This window comes from Caloenas nicobarica, chromosome Z, assembly GCF_036013445.1.
Source record: "Caloenas nicobarica isolate bCalNic1 chromosome Z, bCalNic1.hap1, whole genome shotgun sequence".
NCBI classification, from domain to species: domain Eukaryota; kingdom Metazoa; phylum Chordata; class Aves; order Columbiformes; family Columbidae; genus Caloenas; species Caloenas nicobarica.
This window is the reverse complement of record NC_088284.1, coordinates 13,760,666-13,786,009: the sequence shown is the minus strand read 5'-3', so window position 1 is coordinate 13,786,009 and position 25,344 is coordinate 13,760,666. Positions and strand designations below refer to the sequence as shown.

General features: G+C 41.1%; 1 protein-coding gene across 1 annotated transcript in view; it reads right to left on the bottom strand.

The window, feature by feature from the left end:
* Positions 1-25,344, bottom strand: part of TNPO1 (transportin 1) — an 82,028-nt gene that overhangs the window by 45,927 nt on the left and 10,757 nt on the right. Inside the window, exons 2-4 of the mRNA XM_065655986.1 lie at positions 14,591-14,795; positions 14,287-14,400; positions 10,652-10,727 (exon numbers count right to left, since the gene is read on the bottom strand). Coding sequence (XP_065512058.1) covers positions 10,652-10,727; positions 14,287-14,391 — 181 coding nt within the window. The 5' untranslated portion in view covers positions 14,392-14,400; positions 14,591-14,795. The remainder of the gene's footprint in view (positions 1-10,651; positions 10,728-14,286; positions 14,401-14,590; positions 14,796-25,344) is intronic.

Sequence of the window (25,344 nt, the reverse complement as noted above, 5' to 3'; positions counted from 1 at the left end):
TGTCTGTAACACCAAGGCTGCAGACAGATGGCCTAAGCACTGAGTAAAACACTCTTTACTCTTCATAGATTCCATGAGAAGTTCTGTCAGCCATATGCTTCAGCCATCAAAAAAGACCACAGTCTTGCCTCCTTCTGTCTCAAGTCAACCTGGAAGTATAGAGAGTTCACAAGAACATATAGTACAAGAAAAAGAAGGGAAGTGAAACAGACCTCTGGCATTTGATGTTATCTTTTCCGCCAAATCAGTTCATCAGTGGAAGATTCCCCTGTCACATCGCCTCACCTTACATTAAAACCATATCACATAATCATGATTTAGTTCTCAGTAAATTTTCAATTCTGTTGCAAAACTAACACTAGTTCCAGATTGCAATGGTTTACAGACAGAGCAAATGGACATGTAGTCACGTTACACAGGTATCAATTATTTTAGGGCTACCACAATGCTTTTAAGAACTCGAGCGTGTCCTCGAACAGTCATATTTCCTCTAATGAAAGTTTGTATGACAAAGGTTGCATATGTGAAAGCAACAAGGTTTTTGTAGCTCACCTGTAAGTCTAGGTGAGCATTTGTTTTTAGTTACCAGGTCTTTTCATCCTCTCTTCCTTAGAACATAGCTTCCTATATTGCTAGAGGAACTGAGCAACTGGGATAAGGGTAGTGCTTATCCATTCACAGACTGCAATAAAATGATTATGAGCAGGGCTATATTTTGCCCTATTGCTCTTGTGATATTGGCAACTTTAAGTGTTAGGGTGAGACTTTTTCTAAAGCAAAAAAAGTGTTGATTTTAGTCTTAAAGCTGTAAACCTTTTTTTTCAGAAATAAGCTGTCTTTCTTCATGTTTTAATTAGTGATATGGACTTAACATTTACAAATACAAAATGTAATAAAAATGATGACTAGTGTTACTGTTGCACATGAAGATTTCTGATCCATTAATGAGACTGGCTGTCTTAAAAGTGGTAAGACGAAAAAAATAAAGGATAAATAAGGATCCCGCTAGAGCATTATAATATACAAAGCAGAATATGAATAATTTATTTTGCCCTAATGTACAAGAATGCAGTACAGAGATACCATTGTAAGCTTCCTAGCAGAAAAATATTCTGGGTTTTTTGGATGTTAGACTTCTATGTAACCTTTAGTGTAACATTTTTGGCTTCAACTGGTATCGTTTACTATCATGTCAGAAGCAGAACTGATAATGTTTCAAATCATTCTGTGTAAGTAAAATGCAAATGACCTTGAAATGTGGTGGCTAGTGTGAAACCAAGCAGTGCTCAGTTGACTCATGTGAGTCATGGAAAACAGTTTGACACAACTACCTAAGCTTAGGAACCTCTGTAAGACACCAACACAAAGCAGGAAATGTTCCACTTATGCTGACTGTCGCATATTTATTGAATAATAAGCAGCAACAGCTATGCTTTCGAATACAGTTTTGTAAATAGAACTGAGATGTGGACAACATGAGAAGGGCGTTGAACTGCTGACCAACAATTAGGTTGTTGGTTAGTTACAGAAGTTTCTGCATTCTAACCAATAATGACCACAGGTCAATCAGAATGCCAGAATTTGTACATCTCTACAAGCTTGCAAAACCACAAAAACTTTAAAGAACTAACCCTCTGGTTTCAGTCTTATTTTCAGCTTCTTTATCATAACCCCACAAACTGGCTGTCTCAGCACTTTTCCTCTCTAATCCCATTTTATGTATCATCTCCTGATCCTGCAGTTAAATCAGTGCTGGAATTCTACCAAGAGTAGAAGAATCCTTAATAAGAAGTGCAGATTCAGTGTGATGAGAGTAGGATTCACTACAAGATCCCAAATGATGTAACAAACGCAGGGTATTCTTGCAGTTTGAGAACACCTAAAAAGTGATGTCATCTCTCTTTGGTGTTTATATGTTGAGGAAAGGGGTGGACAACAAGTACCTTAGCACTAAGGCAACTGTATAGGGAAAGGAAATGACGAGCTTCCCAATGGAAGTTGCTCAGACAGCATTTGGCAGCAAATTACTTAGGACTAAGAGTCATCAATCTATCTGAAGAAATGACTTGGTCAGATGAATAGAAGTTTTGTCACTCTGAATATATGAAAGGAGAATGTTATATACTAAAACGTGACAATCTGTCATATGAATAGCTGTTGGAACACAAGGATTAATTGGATGAGTAAACCGAGGCTGTGCTATAAAACTGAGTAATTCAGAATACTGTTCAAACTGCTAAGTGAGTACTGGGAAGCACAAAATACACGACGCTCACCAACACCGGTGTTATAAAGGGTTCTGTGCATTGGAATTTTTGACTACTTCTCCTTCTGTCTATATCCTATAAGTATAGCTTAACAGAAAATTGCGCAGTGGCATGCATATATAGGTGTCGTCATAAAGCCAGACTACTCTGTTTCTCTAACCGATACCCTTTCTTGTCAGTAAGGCTTCTTCCCCTATAATGCCCAATTAATTCAAGACAAAAGCTTGCCATTTTTTATTTCCAAAGCCCATAGTCGGTGTGTTTCCTATTTTTTTTTTCCATTCTGTCTGACTTTTCTGGAGACTATAAGCAGATTTTCCAACAGCAATATTAGGTTGCACTCTGGTGAATAGCAGAATAGAGTTTTGGCACTAGCAGAGGTGTTCTTCCTAAGCAGCTGTACATCTAGCTACAATAATAAAATAGAGACCTTGGACTTACGTCTTTATACAATTTCATCTTTTATTATTATTTTAGATAATTTTTTTCTAGTGTTTGGGTAAACAAGAGTTCTTACTAGGAACAAAGTGACTGACCTTCTGCTACTTAAGAGTACCAGTGAAAACTAGACTGTATCTAAGAAGCTCTGATGCGTGACCATGCTGCTCTGCCTCTTCTAAGTCATTTGAAATCCATCTTCAGTTTCTTTAGTTTTCAGTTTCTACCTACAACTTCATCAGTCTCCTTTCTTTGGGGAAAGGGGAAAATAAGGAAAAACTGTTAGTGCCTGACATTTCACAATGCTTAAAGCTCCTGAGACTTAAAGCTTGCCAGTCAGAATTACCTCTGATCAGTAGTGTATCTTCTGATTCAAAGAAGAACATCCATCAGTTGAAGTCATGGCAATGCTTTTTCCTTGGAGATACCAAACCAAAAATTTGTACTGTTGAACCTGTACCTGCTTGAAAAGCCAGTGTGTGCCACCTCAGATAAAGCAGACAACCTCACTAGGAAGGGATGGTGTTGCCCAGACCAGTGCTGCAGGGCTAAGCTGTTATAAGCTTCCTATACTGGGCTGAATACAGACAGAAGTCATTATTGGTACTTATGACTCTGTCACGGCACTGTTGCTCCTGAGTAACTTTTGAAAGCAGAAGGTACAGCTGGGTAGAATCTTCTTGTGGTTCTGAAGCATGAGATTTGTGTCACTATAGAAGAAAGGAGTTTAAAACGCTTTGCAAAAGCAGCAGTAATGTTTAGTTAGTTATTGATATTAGCACCAGACTGGAGGATCAAGATGTGCTTTTATATGACTCTTTAGATTACTTTCAGTAAAGATATTCAATGCTAGAGCTCACCAAAAATGCTGTGCATAATATTCTTTGTGGTATTGAAAAATATTTCTGTTCTTTTTCGGGGTTCCACTCCCTTTGGGCATTAAAGGAAAGGCATTTTTACTTGCATATGAGAAGTAGTAATGAGCATTCCATTACATGGTTAGATTTGGCTTCATGATAGTGGTCAGCTAACCAACTGCACCTGCCCCAGGACTGCAAGATAACAAACACGCTGAAACTGTTACATCATCCTAATGCCTCATGAGTCTGCTGTCTGAAAATGTAGAAAGAGGTGGTGGTGCTGCTTCCTAGGAGCGCCTAAATCAGACACCAGCACACAGCCTCATGAGTAGGAGGTGCCATTTTTTCAGGTAAGAGGCACCTCAGAACTGCACTGAATCAAGTACTGCTTAGTGGACAGAAGTGCCTTTATAAATCACACCAGCAACACCTTCTGTTGGAAAACAGCACACAGGGCTGCTTGATACTGGCATTTTAAGTACACTTAGACGTGACGTGAGAAACAACCAAACATCACTGAGTAGGAAAGTCTGACTTAAGAGTATACGAAGAAACGCCCCTTGCAGCAGACTACATTCAGGTCGTAAGATGCACTAAGGAAAGGCTTCAAGTAACTCCCTGATTACCTCCAACTTACTCCCCAAAAGTCATTTATTGTGAGGCTAGCAATCAAAACCATGATAACTACTTGCTCACTCCCCGCCCCGCCCCCAATAAGGGAGAAATGAAAGGGAAGGGAGAAACTCATTGGGCTGAGATAAAAACAGTTTAATAAAATAACAAACTACTAATATACTACTAGTAATATATATAAAATGAAAATAGAATATAGAAGACACTCGATGCAACTCCTCATGAACTTCATCCACATTAAGCAGCCAGTCTCAGGCAGCAGCACCTGGTCCTGAACAGCTGATCCCAGAGAAAAAAAGGAGGAAAAGGCAGAAAGGCCCAGAGGCCTCTGAAAAATGGCAGAAGAGCAAAAGGCCAAACTAAAGGAACTCCTGAATTAAAGTCAATTGAAATGGAGCAGAACAGGAACAGGTCTCACGAGCCAGAAAAGCCAACTCTCATTAATTATGAAGCATGACGGTAATGGCATGGAGTATTTTCACTGATCAGTCTGGATGTCAGTCAAGCTCTGCCCCATCCCTGCCCCCCTTCCTCGCTGTCTTGCACCTGTGGGCAGAGCACTCAGAGTGCACACCCACTGAATAACTTCAAAGTTTCTTTCAAGACAGTAAATAAACAAACAAACAAACAAACAGTCAATTCTCACATGTGGTATGTATGCCATACAACTACTTAGGAGAAACTTTTTCCTTAAATCTGCACTACAATATCCCTATAAAGGCATGGGAAGGAAAAAATTAGCCAACATACAGGGAAAAAACACAGAATTTTTAGTCATATGATATATTATCTCATAACTTGGTTTCCCCTAAAATATTTATGCACCTCAATTACTTTATGCATTCATTACTAAAAGTCAGACTTAATTTGTTTTTGTAATTCTTCATGTATCCGAACTTAAGAGAAAAAATGTTTTGCTGTTGTTAAAGTAGGACACTACATATGTTATGCAGCATTTTAAACTGCAAGGGTACATTAATCTGACCTGACTTCCAAATTGTAATGCAATCAGATTCACTTCTGGGCAGTTATTTTAGTCTGTTTATAATGACATCATGCGGGATGATGGTATTTGGGAGAGGTGGAGATGGGGGTGGTGGTAAAGAGGCATTTGTTTTAATTAAACTGTTATATCTGCTGAACCACTTTCCTGGATTAATCCTGCTCAAAAGATACCTTCCTGAAACTAGTAGCTGGTGAATTAGCACCTGATGTCACAGAACGGTCTTTCTTTTTTTTTGCTCAGCTTCAAACATCTTTCACCACCAACATGCCAAGAAAGTTCATAAGGGAATGGACTCATGAAAACTGCTGTCCAGATAAAGTTTAAATTCCAACATTCATCAGAAGACATTCATATCAAACCCACAAGACCACTTTTGATCCCAGTCATAGTTTATAAAAAGCCATTTCAAATTATGCTTGCAGGGCTAGATGAATTATTAATGTCATGATTACCAGAAAATAAATTGCCATCTGTGCAGACTTCTATTGAAACAAAAACTTGGGGGAGAGGGAGAATGGGGACAGGACCTTCCTCCATGGTAATGTTCCATGTCAAATTAAGGTACTTGGAATGGCTAAGTCATCACATGAATGAGATCAAGAGTTGCAGAGACACTGCTTTATCTATCACCAGTTTATAAAGTCCAAAGCATTTTAGAAATAACCTTAGAAGACCATCCTTAAAGCCTATGATAAAGGCAATAGTAGTGTACTCAATCACAGCTCATTCACCTTCTGACTAAAAGTTCACCTCAAGGATTCTGATCCTTGACTGCAAGAGTCTTACACCATGCCATGATCGGCCCACTGAGATACTACTCGGTTGAGACTGAAGACTAGAGTTTCCACATTAGGATGTGGTGAAGAGTCAGTCACTAAAACACAATCCAAGATCAGAATCACAAAGGCTTTGTATAGCTGCAACAGGATAGATAACTATGGCTATACGGACCAGTAGAAAGATATCATGACCGTCAGGCATTCATCTTAATATTTTCCCATTAGCCTAGGTCCTGCCAAGAGCCCAGTGGACAGGGGAGAGGGAGTCAAATGCAAGGCTTCAAAGAAACTGTGCACAAAATAACCATGTCCTCCGTGCCTTTTCTAAGACGGATAAAAGGCAGATCTGAGAAAGGACATGTATGGTTCGGGAATAAAGGATGGACTGCTTGAATTTTAACCAGAATATCGTATCTGTAGTTCCATTCTTTTTTCACCATGTAGAGGCAGTACGTATGTCAAATCTTACCTATGAAGTGGTAAACTTTGACATCACTTCTGTTCTTGCAATTTTCATATAAAACATCCACCAACACGAATGCCCTACCAGGCCAAGTAGAATGCCGCATCAGTTCTGACCCCAGATAAAGAGAGTTTCTTTGATCACAGTCAAAGAAGGGATACATGCAGAAACATAGTAGGAATAGTCTGTAGAGATTACGAAGTCCCAATGTAGCTAGAGTGGAACAGAGAAATGTTACCAGAAGGCAACACAGTAGTCTTTGAGATACAAGTAGGCCATGTCATGTCATAGTATTCCAATATAACAAAATATTGTGGCAGGATTATGACAGAGTCATCACACCCAATGCTCCCTAACCGACCAAGTGAAATTCATGAAGACTAGAGAGTATTCTTGGTGAATGACAATAGCCATAATCTATTGATTATTTGGTGCTAGGCAGATCCAACTCTCATTCACAAGGTTCAGGTTGCTGTGTGAGATAAAGCATGGTGTAATTCCAGGTCAAAAATCATAAAAAACCATCAGTGAATTCACAAAGTTGTCCTACAAAAGGATAAAACAGATGCATTAAGAAGGATGCTATTTTTGTCAGTCTGCTTCAGATGGGAAGAAAAAAAGGGACCTTATAAATATTCATTTACAGAAAGTAAAACAAAGCAAGGCTTTGACACAGACAACTTTAGGAATTTAGTCGTTATGGTCAACAAGGTCTAAAACAAACTCAGAATTTCCACTTAAGGTATGAATTGTCTGTATTATGACACCTAGATATCCTTCCTCTGACCTGCCTCATGCTTTGGACAACTGCCTCAATGTACCTTAACTACCTTGGCAAGACAGCTCAAGGGACCCCTCACACAGCCAAAACCACAAACAACAACAGCAACCACCCACCACCAACCACCACCCACAACAAACAACAAAACCAACACCATGGCAGAGCAGTGTCACTACATTATTTGCCAGGTTTTATACCTGCCAAACGAAGAAGGAACACCTATACTAACAGATCATCTGAGTAATATTGTCATCAACAGATAAATTAGTAACAGCAAGCTTCTTTCATTCAGATATTTTTCAGTTAATCTGGACTCCATCTCACTCAACTCAGGAAGATCTCTGAACACCATGCCTTTTGGTAAATACATTCTAGAGACCCATATCTCAATCTTTAATGACTTGGGATCATATTTTATTCCATCAGCTTGCTTACTGTCTGATTTCCAGGACTGAACGCTGCTTCCTTGACATTTTTATATTCCGTGACATTGGTAACACTGGGGTTAATCTAGATTCACAACACTATTTCTAGAAATGCACACTAGTTAAAAGAAAAAAAAAGAAAGGAAGTGCTTATATCTAGAGTATGCATGTGCCATAGCTGCAAGCCAGGCCATGTATTTTCACTGAAGAAATGGCAGCAGAGCAACACCTGTTTCCAGGAACACCCAAGCTTAAGAAACTTTGACAGCTTAACAAGGCTCACAGAATTTAAAAACAAAAACAAGAAAACCATCTCATGTGTGCAGGAGTTCCACAATAGACCTAAAACTAGCAAGTCACAAGTATTCAGACACAGAAGCAGCAGGCCTCAGTGAAACAGCCAGTTTGCTTGCAAAATTATTTGCCTGCAGAGGCATAAGACTCAGGCCAAAGACAATTTGGTACAATGTCCACTGCAGTGAAATAACGATATTTAACAAGCATTTAAATCAACCATTACAGAATTCCCACACTGAAGAGTTGTCACCTAAATGTATTGTTAGGCACAGTTTTCTTAGCAGTGGTTTCAACAGAGGCAAAAACAGAATCAAAGGTTAGTCCCACCTGCTACCAAACCAAGCTCTTTTTCTCATGCACCATCAAACATGTTAACTTCTATTGAATAAGCTGTCAGTGACCTTAGAAGCTTACTTTCATGGTTCCTTCCACTGGGACCATACGGCCATAACAGAAGTGTGAACTTAGAGAAGTATGAATATCTATGCTTTTGTCTGTGGTATAAAGCACACTATTTTTTTCCCCTAGCCAGCAAACCTGGCAAGCCTGCAGGACAAACTGCCAACAGAATCCTCTTCAGGAGGGGAAAGAATTCTTTCCCAGTTGTACTGAAGACAATTATCTGCCTGATGAGTCCATCACATTTTCAACTACTGGTCCAAAAGAGGACAGAACAGTATCGCAGCTATGGAACAGCAGTTCTAACGGTCTCTTTGCCTTGTTTGGGCAGGACCAATGTGGGATGATGGAGGGCTGTCGGTTGGATTCAAAGCAAATCCAAGCAACTGCCTTCCGTTGTCCCTCATTAGCAAGGTAAAATATTTAGAACTTGGCGAATACTATGAAAAGCACCAACATCAGACTCAGTTATGGCACCTTCAACACTCTGCAAGTTTCCTGAACTAGAAATATGAAGTTAAAAAGTAGTTGCTTTGGATAAAACACTATGACTCTGAAAATATCACTGATGCAGGACAAGAGCATTTCTGGAGGAACCGCTGTTTCTCAGCTGTCTCACAAAAGACATGATGTATCTGTGAAAGGTATCAGTGCAACACCTCTTAGAAGTTTACTTGCTACTTCTCCCCAATTTGCTTGCCCCCTCAACCCAAAGATTCTATTTTTTTTTTCCTCAGATAAAACAGCTTTATACAATAATTTCGCAACAGTTAGCATCTCCTACTCTTCATCCTATTCTGAATGGATTGATGTGTGTAAACATTCAAAAGAGTAAAAGACAGCTACTAGATAATCTAAGAGGATCTGTTGGGAAGAGAAATTATGACACATTGCTAAACACGTACCAGTATCTAGAACCTTAAGTGGTGAACAGAACAAAGAAGGGGAAACTAGCAAGTAAGGTAGGGTTAGAAAACATACTTGGGGGCAGGGGTGGAGGCGAAGAAGAAAAAAAGAAAAAATAAAAGTAGTGGGACAACCTTCTCCTACTATTGGACTCTCTGTGTTTTTTATTTTTCTGCTAATAGTATAAAGCACATGGTGTATCTACATTGGCACCTTGCTCAGGAATGCAATATCCTGGCTCATTCAGGTCTTGAAAGCTCTCTCTTTCAAGCTTGAGATACTCTCCAAAGGCTTTACAAATTATCAGGAGGCTTCCTACATAGAACACACAAAAACACTGGGATGTACGCTAGCCTTTGAATACCAAAACATACTTTCTTCCTCCTCTCTGTTTCCTTCCTTCTGAAGTAAGCTGACAATACAACTTAAACACTAGTTAAAACTTAAGATAAACATTCTTGCTGATTCTTTGAACACTACAAGACCACATGCAACTAAAATCTAATTCAAAGTGAAAAAAGCAAGCATAACCAGAAACCCAGAGGTGAAACACTAGAAGGCAGAAAAAGCACTGGTAGCAGGTCACCAAGAAAAACTAACAAACAAAAACAAAAAAACACAACAGAAAACAACCCAAGCAATCATAGAATCATTTCGGTTGGAAGAGACCCTTGGGATCATCGAGTCCAATCATAACACATCAAATACAAACAAATGTAAAGAACCCATATCTGCCAAAACAAATTGAAACAAATTTATTTCACTGTCAAAGACCTCACAAATCGGTAGCTGTAGTACACAGCAAAGACCATCTTTCACACACTCTGATGATTACTAAAGAACTTTCTGAATTTACCAACTGGTAGAGGCTACACAGTATGCCATATGGACGAATGTCTAAAAGATTAAGACAACTGTAAGTAGCCAGTTGTTTTCTAACTGCATTTTACTAGAATTAAAACTTCAGAATGCAAGTTGACAGACCTCACCTTTGGACAACTCTAGTATCTTCAAGATATTTAACAGTCTCATTACTAGGGAGATCGTTATCGTAACTGAATTTAGCAGCATATTTAATAAGGTGTATACTCATGATTATTCCACAATCTCATGGCAGTCTGATAGAAACATGACGGTCCAACATTTAGGGCAAGATTTCATAGGACATACAGAATGGAATGTATTCCAAGGCTGAAACTATAAGCACCACTAAGTTATCAATTTTTTTTTCCCAAGAAGACTACTGACAGGGTGAGTTTACATGAGTATGGAGTGCAAACAACCAGCAAACTGACCACAGGCATCAGTTTCTTACTTCTTTCAAGCTAAATAAAATAAGTTTTTTTAAAAAGAAAAAAAAAAGGTAGAATAAAACGGCCGGCACCTCAAGAACTTACCTTCAGACTTCAACTTTGTAAGAACAAAAATCAGGTAGTTGTTGAAATCTGGATACTGATTGAGTTGTTCTAGTTTCTGAAGAGAGAAACTGTTAAGGAAAGTTGAATCTTCGCACACAGCATTTACAGCTTCTTGGATACAAAGATTAAATGAGTTATGTACTGCTACATCACTTCAACCAGCTGTGACTATAAGCTCACAATATACAGAGAATGAACAATCTAAAAAAAGCTTCTATGACTTTCTTACAAAGCAACAGCTTTTAGTTATGGTGAAATCTGGAAAAAAAAAATCCAGGGAGAGATGTAGAAATTAACATATCCTTAAAAATATCTGTAAAGACACTAAAAAAAAAAAAGTACCACACACAAAAACCCCCCAACTTCCTCTGTCAGTTTTGGATTTCAATATTTACTCTTAAAACCTTAACAAACCTATGGAATCCACCAAGACACAATCCCATAACACATCTTTTTTTCCCCTCCACAATGAATAAAAGCATTTCAGCATTAAAATACAACCGCCATTACGATTTTGGCAACCTACTCATTTTAATATTGGACATACACTTCTTTATGATGCTAACTAGCTACAGCCTCAGCTTTCAGCAATAAGAATCTGCTTAATTGTAAATGCACAGATAGTTATACCAAGAAGTGCATGCTTATCCATGGTCTCATAAAACAAAACCACACAACGAAAGGCTCATTAACTGCAGGAAGAATGGTTATATTTCTGAACAGCTGTGAAGGCATGTCGTTGTTTTTCCCCAAACTTGTCAGTACTTTTGCCTCAAATTTCCCTGTATTCTGCCACTGCTTGGCTAGAGCTGTGATCTGGCATTTTCCTTTTATCCTGTCCTCACACCCTGGTAGTGATAGGTATTTTGCTAAACAATATTTTAGGTCAATGCAGCGTCACCTCTGAGTTACTGAACTTACTAGATATCAGTATGGCAAACAATCAAGACACTTAACAGAAAATGACTTTTAGAAGATTACTTGCTCTGTAAGCATTTACTTTACTTGCTGTTTAGTTAAATCTCTAAACATTCAGAGTAGCTAAACCTTAGCCAAATACACGTTAGGACTGTACGGCCCAGTAAATCACTTCCAGTTCCAAAAGATCAATTTCCTTCCAATGACCAACAACCAGTGTCTCAATCACAAACTCAAGCAACTTAAGTTTTAGCTACTTAGACTGTTTGCATCAAGTAGTAACTTTGTTAGAGAAGCATGCCCTCCCATCACAGCTACACAGTCCTTTGCTGTGAAACAGAGGAGATGAAATGTAAACAGGAGAATGGTCAAGGCAAGTGAAAATACTACAGAACACTCTACATGGCCTCTCAAAATGAAAAACCACACATCAAAAGATTGCTGTCAAAGGCGCCAAGCCAAAGAGTTCTTTCAGGAACATCCAAGAAGTAGGGCAACACGTTTCAAATTTTTTTTCTTCTTCTCCAAGCTTCAGAAGCATAATCACGAAAACAGTTGAACATTACTAACAACTGTGAATTACAATGGATCATACAGGAAGCAGCAGCAGAAGTGAGCTTAAGAGAACTTAATGAGAAAACACTTAATGGGTCTAGGAATCAAATAATAGCTTGTAGGCATATTTTCTATATGACATCTTCATCCACTTTATTTTCTTCTGTTTTAGTCCAAGAAATATCTAATATCTTCATCTGAAAAATATCTGAAGCCTTACCAATTCATAGCTTTGTTAACAAAGGGGTTTGGCTAACCTGTAGTCCCCAGTTCGTTACATTTGACTCCTAAGCACACAAATGTGCCAAAACAGTGTTGGAAACAAAGAGCACGACAAACTCAACACAGTGACATCTTCTAAAAAGTTATAGACTAAGAGTACTTAAAGTCTGCAACCATTAATCACCACCCTGCTTGGAGGTGCTACTAAGTAGCATTCTACAATAGAACAGCCATTGCAATTTTTTTGTGGAAACAGTCTCAAAGGACATATCTCTAAACATATATATACATATATTTAAGTCCCAGGACATGGCCTGTCAAGCTCAATCTATTACAGTTTTCCCCAACTGATGTAAAATACAATGGTAAAAATGTGCCATTTCTCTAACCTTTACAGGCCAAAATATCGAGGCCTTCTTGAAAGCCCAGGTTTTTCAGCACACCAGGGAGTTACCACTACCATTTAAGATGAACTTCAAACGCCAGTTAACAGCACTTTCCTTCAGTCAGTTTCTACTCATCTTCGCAAAGTTGCTATAAACATTTTTGTCTTTTAAAAAGCACCACTTTAAGTTTGGGACATTATCAGAACACTTTACTTAAGGCACTTGTGTTTAGGATTTTTCAGAGGAAGACACAGCATCTTAAAAAACTGAAACATAGCTGCAAGAAGAAAATGATTGAGACGAAAACTACCTCCACCTTTCAGATAAGAGCAAAAGCCTTCCTAAGCTTGACTGCATCTGTTACAAAAGCCTAGGAGTGGAGCAAATTTGGCTTTAAGCTAAACTCTTAAAATAACATAAGTAACACAAACACACAATGTTCTTACCTACTGAAATAAATTCTGTTGCTTACTGTGAAGACCTTCAAGCAAATGCCTTAAATAAAAATGGATCAAGATGATAAGCTTAAATCCTTTGTAGAATTTCAGGACTTCTAGATATTTTAAAGCACTATGGTTAGCTCAAGGAGCAGAAGACAGAAGATGAAGGCTTTATTTCTCGAGACCTATGCTTCTATTAGTCTTAATTTAAAATTTTACTCTCTCGATCTCTGCTTCTTAAAACGTTGCTATTTCATCACTTCTATAATCAAGACAGACTTAGGGGAGCAAAAAAAAAAAAACAAACCCCAAATCCAAAACACTAATACCAAATACACTGCAAAGCAGCACAAGAGGCCACAAACAGTAGATTTCCCCCTTCCCGTGAATATTAACGAGGAGTGCTTAATGCTCAGGCTTCTAAGCAAGCAGAAACATCCCCACAACGCAGCAAGATGCGCAGTATCTGAGCCAGCAGGCCAACGAGGGCGTGCAGGCAGCGGCTCTGCCAGGAGCACTCCCCCCACCGGCTACGGCTTTGGCCTCGAATCCCACCGCCGGATTACCTCGGGAGGCCCGCACTTTGCCGCAGGGGCGACGCGTACCCCGCGCCGCGCCGCCCGCTCAGCCCGGCGGCCCGGGCGACACCCCCAGCCCCTCGGCGCAATCCGCCGGGGCGAGGGCCGCGATCCAGCCCCGCCGCCACTGGGGGCTGGCGGCGGCCCAGCTTGGGGGAACCCGGGAAAGCGGTAGATACCGGCGGAGCCGCGCCAGAGACTGGGCTTTAAAAAGAAAAAAAAAAACAACAAAAGAAAACCAGAACCAAACCAGGCCCTTGGCTCGGGGCTCGCAACAGGTGCCCGGGCCCCCGCCGGGGGAAGGCGGCCCCGCGGCCCTCAGGCCGCCTCGGCGGTTCAAACGCCGCGCCACGGCCGCCCGCTCCGGCGGAGGCTCGGCCCACCGCGCGGTAGCGGCTCCGCGGGCAGGCCTGGCCGCTGCTGCCGCGCAGGCCGCGCTGCCCCCGCCCGCCGCCCCCGGCCTCCCCAGCGCCCGCCCGGCCCGCCCGCGCGGTGCAGGCCTCGGCTAAGGATACTTGTTGAACGGCTCTCTGCGTGGTCGTGTCCGGGGACTGCGACTCCTTGAGCAGCTGCAGGATCTGCTGGAGCCCCTGCTCGTCGGGCTTCCACTCATACTCCATCTTGGCTCGCTGGAAAACACAAGAGGCGGCCGCGGTGAGCTGCGCGGCAGGGCCCAGGCCGGGGGAGGGCGGAAAGGAAGGAAGGCCGGGGGGAGGGGGCATCGCGGCGCCCGGCCCACTCTGGCTCTGGCCCCCGCGGCGCGCACCCCACCGACCGCCCAGCCCCGCCACACCGAACGGACAAACGAACGACACCGACCTGCTCCCGGCGCCGCCCGCTACGCTCCGCGCCGAGCAGACTGAGTCACGGCGAATTCGTAATCTGGCCCGAAGAGCCGCCTCGCGTCCTCCTGGGTCCTAGCGCCGGGCACGCCTCGGCACGCCTCCGCCCGCCCGGGCCGCCTCGGGCCCGCCGGCGCCGCCGCCCTCAGCCTTTCCGCGGTACGTCCCACACCGTCAGGAGCCTGGGGGGGCGACAAAACGCGGGCTCCTCAGTCCCAGCCGGCGGGAAACGGGGCGCCTTCGCCTCACCGACCCACCCGAGAACACAGAGAAACCTCCAGAAGCTGCCACAGGCAAGGGGCGGAGGGGCGAAGCGGCGCCCCGGCCCCGGCCCGGCCTCCTGTGACAGCGGCGGCCGCGCACTCGCTGCGCCTCGGCGGCGAGCGGGGTGTCGCCGCCCACGGAGCAGAAGCGGGGTTGCGAACGCAGACCCAGTCGTCGGGAACGTGGTATTTGCGCTGCCGTCGGCTGCACTTCTACGTGATTTGGTTGACTGCTCAGCAGATCTCAGCTCCACGTGTAAAGAGGCAATAGGAGTAACTCCGCAAAAAGCGGGGGGAGGGGAGAAACTCAAAAGAAACTTACTTGAATACGCAGTCTATCTTATCCATCGCCTCAAAATATATCAGGGGAGATCTCAGGTCAAAATTAGCAATTTAGATAGATATATACATATGTATATATGTAGTACCTATGCATTACATAGTATTTTCTATATATAGCTATTTTTAATATACATATGCTAATGGAAAAAATAAGAACACATGCTGCTTAAAATATGAAAATGAAAAACAGTAATTCCTTGCCTTTTTACGATCTTTTGGTCACTGTGCTTGTAAGCATTTTCCTTGTCTAGCTGAAAACTAGTTTCACTTTCTGCAGCTTCTGCTGCGGCAGGCGACTCAGCATTGAGTGCCACACATGGGCTCCACATCACAGCCTTAACGACTGTTCAGAGGTATCAAGGACAGGGAACATCAGTGATTCGTAATGGTGTGTCCCAAAGAAGTTGCTGTGTGGCTCCTCATCACACCTCCCCAACACTGACAGTCAGCTGTCCAGTCTAGGTGCTAAGAAATGTCCTGAGCCAACACTCCTATTACTATGAGCCACTATTCTTGAAGGAGACAAAACTAGTACTCACTGCACTGTCTCCAGCAAAACGGCAAAAGGAATCATCACAGGCAATAGGTAAGACAGGCAGTGTGCACCTGTAATATCTATATATTTGGATAATGAGGACAGTGAAAGAGGGTATTTGATGAATCAGGAAATCATGCACACTGGAATAAGAAGCATGAAAGGGCTAAATAGCAGAGAAGCATGCAGCACAGCACACAGGAGAACAAAACCAATGAAGAGAACAAAAACAACTTATAAAACCCCAAGAAATGGGGCATGTTTTTTAAGCTCTTCTGTTTTAGCAATTGCCGTAGTTTTCACTGGGCTGTTTTGGAGACAACCAGTGCACCTCTTGAGAGCTTACTGCACTGAAATGTCTACAAGAATGGAATCAGTAAGGTAGGTATGTAAAGGTGTGCCACCAGTTACTGTAATACAAAACACTGCATGATATTATGCAGCACCCTCAGAGGGAAAAGAGGGACAACAGACAGAAAGGCACTGTGGTGACCCCCACCCTCGTCTAAACTCCGGCGCCAGTGACAAGCATTGTAGCTACTCACATCCAGGCGACAGATACTGCAGCTGAACTAGAGAACCAACCTGTGCCAGTATCAGTCCCCCCTATACAGAAGAAATACATTAAAAAAAATCACTCACTCTCACTTAGTGAGAGATTAAGATGAACCGGGGTCGTCACAAGAACAGGAGGAAGAGGCAGAACCAGAGATAATCACCTGGTCCCTACCCCTGAGTGAGTTGCGAGATATGTGAAAAAATTTCAGATGCCATGCAGGCGAGCAAGTTGTTGCCTGGCTGCTCCAATGCTGGGATAATGGGGCCAGTAGCTTGGAATTAGATGGTAGAGAAGCCAAGCAGCTGGGATCCCTGTCTAGGGCAGCAGGCATTGACAAGGCGACTCTGGAAGAAAGACACAAGCCCTCAGCCTCTGGAGGTGACTTCTGTCAGGTGTGAAAGAAAGGTATCCCTTCAAGGAAGATGGTACATGTCACCCAGGCAAGTAGACCACCATGGAGAGAGGTATCCAGTATTTGAGGGAATTAGCCATGCTGGAGATGATTCATAATGACCTGAATAATAAAGTCCAGTGCACACAAGCCATGTGACGGAAGTTTCCACAGAGTGCCCCACCATCATATGCAAACTAATTGGTAGTAATGTCCTGGAAAGAAAGTGAGGGACAAATGGTGGATAACTGGGCCGGCCAACTCCAGCAATATGAAGGAAGTCTCTCTTCCTCCCCATGGACCTTCATCTCAGCTGTGGAAAAATGCCAGACATGAGAGTTCTAGCAATTTGAGGGTAAGTTCTACTCCCCACCTCTATGGGTCAGCATCTCAGGTATTAGAAGTAAGCATTCCTTGGCTCAAGAGAGAAGATACAGAGGGTACACACAATAAGGCACCCTGTGTTTTTACCTGCATGACCACAGAAAGGACATGAGGAAGTGGGATGGAAAATCTGCCTAGAGCCTTGAAGCGAGAGTACATGAGTTGCAAGGAAAAACAATCACAAAAGAGGATTCCTCTAGGAAAAATACCACTCCAGGTTCCAGCAGCCAGTTCCCCAGACAGAGTAAAAGGGCTGATTTTACCTCTAATCACCTTGAAGGGACTTCAGATTCACTATTACAAGAAGCAAGCAATGCATCCTATGACCAGGACTAGAGGGGTCCTGCCACCAGCCAGCTGGAAGAAAGGGACAATGGGGTTTATTGGAGTCTGTGGATTTGATGGCCTAGCACATCAAACCCACAAGGCTCTAGCGGACACTGGTGCACAGTGCACCTTAATGCCATCAAGCTATAATGGGACAGAACCCATCTGTATTTATGGAGTGGCAGGGAGATCCCAACGGCTAATAACTGTACTGGAAACTGAAGTGAGTCTGACTGGGAAGACTGGCAAAAGCACCTCATTGTGACTGTCCCAGAAGCCACATGCATCGCTTGGACAGACAAGGACCCCAAAGGGTACTGGTGAGCTTTTGGTATAGAAGTCTTGGAGACAGAGGACATTAAACAGCTGTCTGCCTTGCCCAGTCTCTCAGAAGACCCTTCTCTTGTGGGGCTGCTGAGGGTCAAACAACAGCATGTGCCAATTACTACCACGATGGTGCATCAGTGGCAATACCACACCAATCAAGACTCCCTGATTCCTATCCGTAAGCCATAGACTAAGGGAATTATTTCTCTGTGTGTACATATATATGTATATATACACATGACAGAAAAAGTGGTGATCAGTTGGAAAATGTAGGATCTGGATATGATGTAGATAGTATAGAATAATGGGTGGATAATGGGATAATGTCCTGGGTTCGGCTGGGATAGAGTTAATTTTCACAGGAAGCTGGGAGGGCCACAGCCAGGACAGCTCACCCAAACTATGGAAAAGGGATATTCCATACCATGTGATGTCATGCTCAGTATGTAACTGGGGAGCTGGCTAGGGGAGGGAATCACTGCTTGGGTGTAGGCTGAGCATAGATTTTTCCACATGGTGAGCATTGCATTGTGCATCCCTCACTTTGTATATTCTTTTATTATTAGTATTGTTGTTGTTTATCTCTTCCCTTTGCTGTTCAGTTAAACTATTTTTATCCCAACCCACAAGTTTTAGGGTTTTTTTCCCAATTCTTCTCCCCATCCCACCAGGTGGAGGGAGGGGAAGAATGAGCAAGTGGCCACATGGTACTTAGCCAGCTGGGGCTAAACCACGACATCTGCACAGGCTCAAGACTTGGGGCCATGTGAACCTAATGAAGATGAGCAAGGCCAAGTGCAAGTGCCACAAAAATGATCAGAGGGATAGAACACTTCTCCTATGAGGAAAGGCTGAGAGAGTTGCGGTTGTTCAGCCTGGAGAAGGCTCTGGGGAGACCTTATTATGGCCTTCTAGTACTTAAAAGGTACTTGTAAGAAATATGGGGACAAACTTCTTAGCAGGGCCTGTTACAACAGGGCAAGGGGTAATTGTTTTAAACTAAAAGAGGGGAGATTCAGGCTAGACATGAGGAAGAAATTTTTTACAATGAGGATGGTGAAAGAGTGGCACAGGTTGCCCAGAGAGGTGGTAGATGCTCCATTCCTGGAGACATTCAAGCCCAGACTGGATGGGGCTCTGAGCAACCTGATCTAGTTGAAGATGTCCCTGCCCATTGCAGGGGGTTGGGCTGGATGACCTTTAAAGGGCCCTTCCAACTCAAACCATTCTATGATTCTATGATACAGGCCATTAAAACTGATGTTCATGTCTCACACTATATCAGCAGAAGAGCTCTCCATAGTGATGCTTGCACAGCTGAAGAAGATGAAAGGTAAGGTCCAACAAATCAATTAAGTGCTCATTTGGGTCTCATTCCCCTAACTGCTGCCTTAACAGAAGACTGCAGAAACTTGATTATCTTTGAGACTTCTGCCTCACTGTCAAGTGTAGCTGAAATTGATTAGAGCTTCACAAGTTACTACTCAGAAATTATGACACAAGGATTAGATCTGCCTAATTTTATTAGGAAACCAAGTGCACTAGACAAAAATAACATTAAATATGGGAAATGAGGGAAGAGACCAGAGAGACAGAGCAGGAAAAAGCAGGAGGAGATGCAGGCCATGGATCCCTAACTGAGAAAAACTGACAGAGGTTTCCTTTCCATGAACATGACCAGAATTAAATCCTGGTAAGATATTTCTGCAGTGGAAAGGAGAGAAAAAGGTCTACAAATCAAAGTATGAATGGGAGTTTCTACAATTAGTGGGGACACCTAAATGCTTTAGATGATCATACGCCAGGGTATGTTCCTCCTTAGGTTTTATACAGGATCCTTTGCCACTGGGAACTGCTCAGCATATCTGGAAATCAAAGCAGATACCTCAATTTGCTGGATACCTTATCTTCTTGAGTTCTACCTATCTCTAATCCTTTAAATTCTGGAAGGAAGCAGGAGAGGGGAAAATAATTTGAGTCAAGAAAAAGGCTTCAGATTGAAAGTAAAGAACATTATAGAAAAAATGAGAAAATTGGTTCTTTCTGTATTCTTTGCCTCTTGGTTTTCTAGTACCTGTTTCCCTTAGGCAAGAATCTCCTTGTGCAGAAAGGAATTCAGAATCAGTGTTAAAGTACCAAGCAGAGGCATGACAGCTACCTATCAAAACATAAGATGGGCTGGTTCATCGCACTCAATCAGTAGAATGCACCACAAGTAAATCTGAAACGCTTTGCTTGTATGTTAAGATGACAAAAGTTCACTGAAGACAGAAGTCTTGCACAAATGCTGAGATTAATCTTTGGTTTCTCCATTATCCAAGCTTCAGATGTCATGCATTTGCCAGAATCCACTGGTATCAAAACTATTAAAAATATTTAAAAATATTAAATTTAATATTAAACAACTTAAACCCCCAAACAAAAGAACAAAAATAAATAATGCCCCCCAAACACTAGTTTATATTTTTAATTCTTTAATTGATTTTTATTTCCACAAACCTTGCCTTGTTCTACTCGAGTATCCACAAAAAAAGCCCAGATATAGATTTTTATCTTTGGTTTTGTTCCTAATACTCTCTCCCCTTTCTCTCTCAAAATGTAACTTTAGATCAGGCTGAAATGACGTGTACCCAGAAATCGTCATACATGGAAACAAGCAGAATTGCTAAAATATGTATCACTGCTAACTCATTAAAAATCCAGTAGCTCAAATAGTAGCTCTGAATGCGCAAGGCAGGCTACAATTCTCACTTCTTGCTAAGGTGATGAACCCATCTTTTTTCTGGAAGGTGTCCTTACCATCACATTAGAGTGTATTGGTGCTAAGTCCTTCAGTCTCTCCTGTTGCTTTCCTTTATGTTATAAACATGTATTAATAGAAATTTGGATTAGGAACTGTTTCCAAATCAGCAACGTGTATAATAAGTGACGGTTAATACCTAAGAGACAAATGTAGACAACACAACTAGGAGATTCATAAGAGATTCCCCATCCTCCCAGTAGTCTCAGTGCACTGAAAAGACAAACAGGACACTGGTGCAAATCCTTGCCCACAACAAGCCAGAAAAGAGATTTGCACTACTAGGAAGATGTCCCATTCCTCAAATGCCATAGCCTCCAAGCTGTACCTATGGGATGTGCAACTTCTCACTGCTAGCAGTTTTGAAACTGGTTTCAAATAATTATTCTCTAATCAAAAGTAATTCTCAAATCTGTCCTAATTTCAGAATTGTTAGACAGATTGGGCCACTCTACCATGCAGAAAATTTTCCACAGTCTTTAGTTTTACCACACTGGTAATATTAGCTTTTTTTTTTTCTTTTAGAGTGAATTCTAATGAACTACCTTCTTGTCATGAAATTCAGGTAGTTACCTGTAATGTTTGTATTTAATACTAAGAATCAATCATTCAATCCACTGCTAAGATCCAGGCTTCCAAGTTTCCATGCAGACTGCTTATAGTGTTTGTCTATACCTCTGTCTATAGAAGGTTTACATTCACAGAGGAAGTAACTGATATTCCATAATAGCTTTCTGTGTAAACCCTCTTATTTCAGGCTAAGAGTGATGTGGATTAAGCTAAGCAGAAAAAAAAAAAAGCTCTCAACACAGATAAATGTGTCTATGTAAAGCTCATAAGAACAGCTACTGCTATATTATTTTACAATGCCTTCTGCCTGGAGACATGCCCTAAGCCTTCACTTAAAAAAATATTGTAGTCCTCATGTTCAGCATACCAGAGAATTCATTCTAAAACATTTAGTGCAGTCTTCCTGAGTTCAGCCATATGATACAAGATTAATATTTATTACACAGTGATTTATTTGAATAGTCTTTAGAAGAAGATAGTTTGACCCTGTGAAGCACTGGAGAGGTTACTGAGACAGATAGAAAGATGGTCTGAAAGGATCTTCTGCCTGACTGAAATGTCTATGAAGTTAATTTTCTACTTTTCCAAGAATTGCTTTAAACAGAAGTCTGAGGAAACTTTAGAAAAATATTTTTAAGTTGGGATCTTAAATTTATATTTGTGGAGTTACATAAAAATACTATTCAGAAGAGGCTGTAAGGTTACTACCTTCTGGTTAATGCAACAGTAACTGATTTCACTGCTCCAAGTGCAATTCTATTGAACACAGGATTTCATGGTTAAGATTCGCACAATTGGTACCAAATTCCCATATGCAGGAGTGGAATCTCTTTCTGGTAGCTAAGGACACAATTTTTTCTAAGAGGTTTTCTGATATCAGAGGCTGACTAAGACAGTACCAACAGGAAGTCTAACTAATGGAACGTAAAACATGATCCAACATAAAATGGTAAGCCTTGGACTAAAGCAAAATGTTTTGTGGAACGTATCAAACTAAAAATTTGCTTTACTGGTAGGGTTAAGATTACCTTAAAAAATAACTTTTTTTCTTCTACCAATGGGTAGAATTTCATCTAGCTATAAAGTGTAATTTGATAGCAACATCCAAAGCAGCAAACATACAGGCTTTCAGATCATATAATTTCAGACTTGGGTACAGTTAATTTCCTACTGTCATTCATTCTCTGTGGCTGGTAGGTCTAGGAGTTGAATAAGAAATTCATGAAACTGAGAGAAACTATGTTAGCTTCCTATCCTCTTAAGACAATTCTAGCTATAATAGCTTTTGTGTATCATACCAGAAATTCTGTATGTGTAGAACAGATCCCATGGTGCGACAGCTCGTGATGAAGGTGAACTCAAATTTCCTGGAACACTGGACATTTCAATACTGGAGGCAAATCTGTAATGTGATTTGCTCTCCACCAAGTATCAGCTTGATGGTGGACTTTTTCTAAGATTACCTACAGCTATGATAATGCATCTGCTCAGGAAATCTGCAACACTGCTGCTTGTGAGAAAGAGAAAGCTGTTATGGCTTGTGGTTGTTTTGGCATCACCATCTACCATTTCACAGTTTCTTTTCCCAAAGGTGAAAAGCAGTATTTCTTTTTTCAGGTAATGTCTGTAAAAGCCTGCACTGTGTAATCCCATTGAGCAGATGAAATAGTATGCATGATAACCTGACAGTCTGTAATTCCACTCTTCTGACGAAAGTATGTTCTTTCTTTAATGAATGCCTCTGCTCCTCAAGCATTCAACAAGCATAGAGGAAAGAGTACAGCCATATATTTTCCATATATATGAAGGTGCAAAACCACCACACCATTGCGGATAAAACAGATGACAGGCCACAGCATACACTAACATTTGATGTTTTGTAGAACAACTAATTAAGAGTTAATACAAATTAGATTTAGAAACACCAGCACATAGCACAGGCTTAGGTACATGTCAGAACTGAAAATCAAGTCTATTGCTGTTGTTGGGTTCAATTAAAACACGACATTGTCAGCTGCAGAGATAAAAACCTGTTAAGCTTTCGCCAATTTGGAAATCATCAGGAGTGCTTTGAATTCTACTTTGATAGGATGAAACATCATTCTTGTAACTCATTAAAAGTCCAGCTGACTGAATGACTGGTAGACATAGTGCAAAACTGCTAAGATATCTTGATTTAAAATGCCTTTGATCAACTAATCTTCTGGATAAGGATATATTTGGATGCATCATCTCTTCAAACTTGCTGTTATTTCATTTCCACAGCTACAGATACCAAGTGGAAAGATCTTGTGTTGCTAGTGATTTGTCCCACTCTAATCACATACGCTAGAGATTAAAATGGTAGTATGTGTTCTTAATGTTGAGAGTCATGATACAATCTGAAACTGAATGAAGGGCTGTCTGAGAAAATCACCTCCTGTATTTGTGACAGAAGATACCAGATCAGCTGAAGTCTAAACCAGTAAAACCTCTCCTCCTCCAACCTATTTTTTTTTTTTCCTCCAGTACACAAGTTTATTCCTCCAAATTCTAGAGTACTTTGCTTAGCAGTCCTACACGAAGCATACGAACTTCGGTAATTGCCTAATATGTAAGGGGTTTCTGGAGGCATGGAAAATAAAGGATAACTATGGACTGAGATGTAAAAGTAGAATGCTCTGCCCTGGGTAACGAGCCCCACTAATTATTATAAGAGGGCAAATCTATTCCAAGGGGTAAGTGGGTATGCAAAGAGAGGAGTCATTCTTTAGGGTCCAAAGCCTTATTTAAATCTCTACTGTGAAACTTCATGTCTGTAAGCAGCTTAAAAAACAACAACAAAAAAAGTCTTTTGAGCAAGATTAGTGTCAGGTGCATATGAACCCCATTCAACTCCCAATTTAAGTATATGGTAAGGTTTCTTTCTCTTAGTTGTAGGATGAAAAGCAGCTGGTGTCTGCTGCAGGATTTTGGTTGAACGCAAGTTTCTGTAACTGATGATTCAGGCTGCCCTAAGACAAAGATAAAAACCAAAATTACACATCACTTTTGAACCTGTTCCTCATTAACAGATCAGAACTGAGATTTTGGAAAATATCTGAGAAAAGTAGCAGATAAAATTTAAAAACAAAGTTATGGCTGTAAAAAGCCACATCCACGGATGAGAATGTGAGAAAAGAGATGCGGTCCCTGCAATTCTAGAATTTACTTTTGTTCAGTTATGCGCTCATCCTTGTCAACTAAAAGAGATTAGCAAAACAAAGAAACATGATATTCCTATCATGTTTGAGAAAGTGGTCCTAGCCCCTGCAAACCTTGGAAGGAAAGACATGGAATGAGAGACTCAGTGGTTGCTGTTCCTCTAACAATGGATCAGCCATGACGGACAGAGTCTTGGTGGGATGCCTAAACATCTCTTCTTTTTCAAAAACCTTCAGAGACGAAGTCATCTCCTGCTCTGACAGTAAGAAGTATACTACAACAAACAAGGAGAGTACACCTCATCACAGTGCAGTGCCCAATTTGGGGAAGTTCTTGGCCCTGAAAAGAGTGGACTGCTTCTTTAAAATTAAGTTATTAATGATTATTAAAAAAACCCCTTGGTGATCTAAGTAAGTGGCAATCTGTTTTAGAGCAAACTTTGAAAAATCTGCAACATGACAAACCAAAATACATCATCAGTTCTCTAACTGTAGTCAAGATACTTTAATGAACCAATGAATTTTGATGCAAAATATGTATAAATCACTTGTGTATCCCCCATAAAACAGTTTGCCAGTTTAAATGCCCTTTCGTACAACACTGTCTTAACAATCATAAATAATAATTATCAAGTAGGAAACACTGTTGGTATTTGTTATGTTAAAATGTAAGAATTAGGAATCTCACAACATGTAAAGGTACTCAGGCCCTTTTGCTAGTAGAAAGGAGTAACAAATACAGGACAAAAGGTATATTTATTTGCAAGGATGCTTTGATGCATAAATGAGATAAGAATAATCTGTTGAGAAGAAAAGCTACAAATGTAAAGCAAGATTAAAACTAAATAGACAAAATTAAACTTTTTGGCGTTCTGATTTAAATTATTAAAACAGGTTATTTTACACTGTTTAAACCAGACGACTGTCTTTTCACAGTATGCACTAGCACCAACTGTAAAGAAATGAGTACAAACGATGTCTCAAAAAACTGAGGACTTTCTTCTGGTCAAAACAAGCATCACTGGTCATCTTAACAGAAAGCTAGTATATT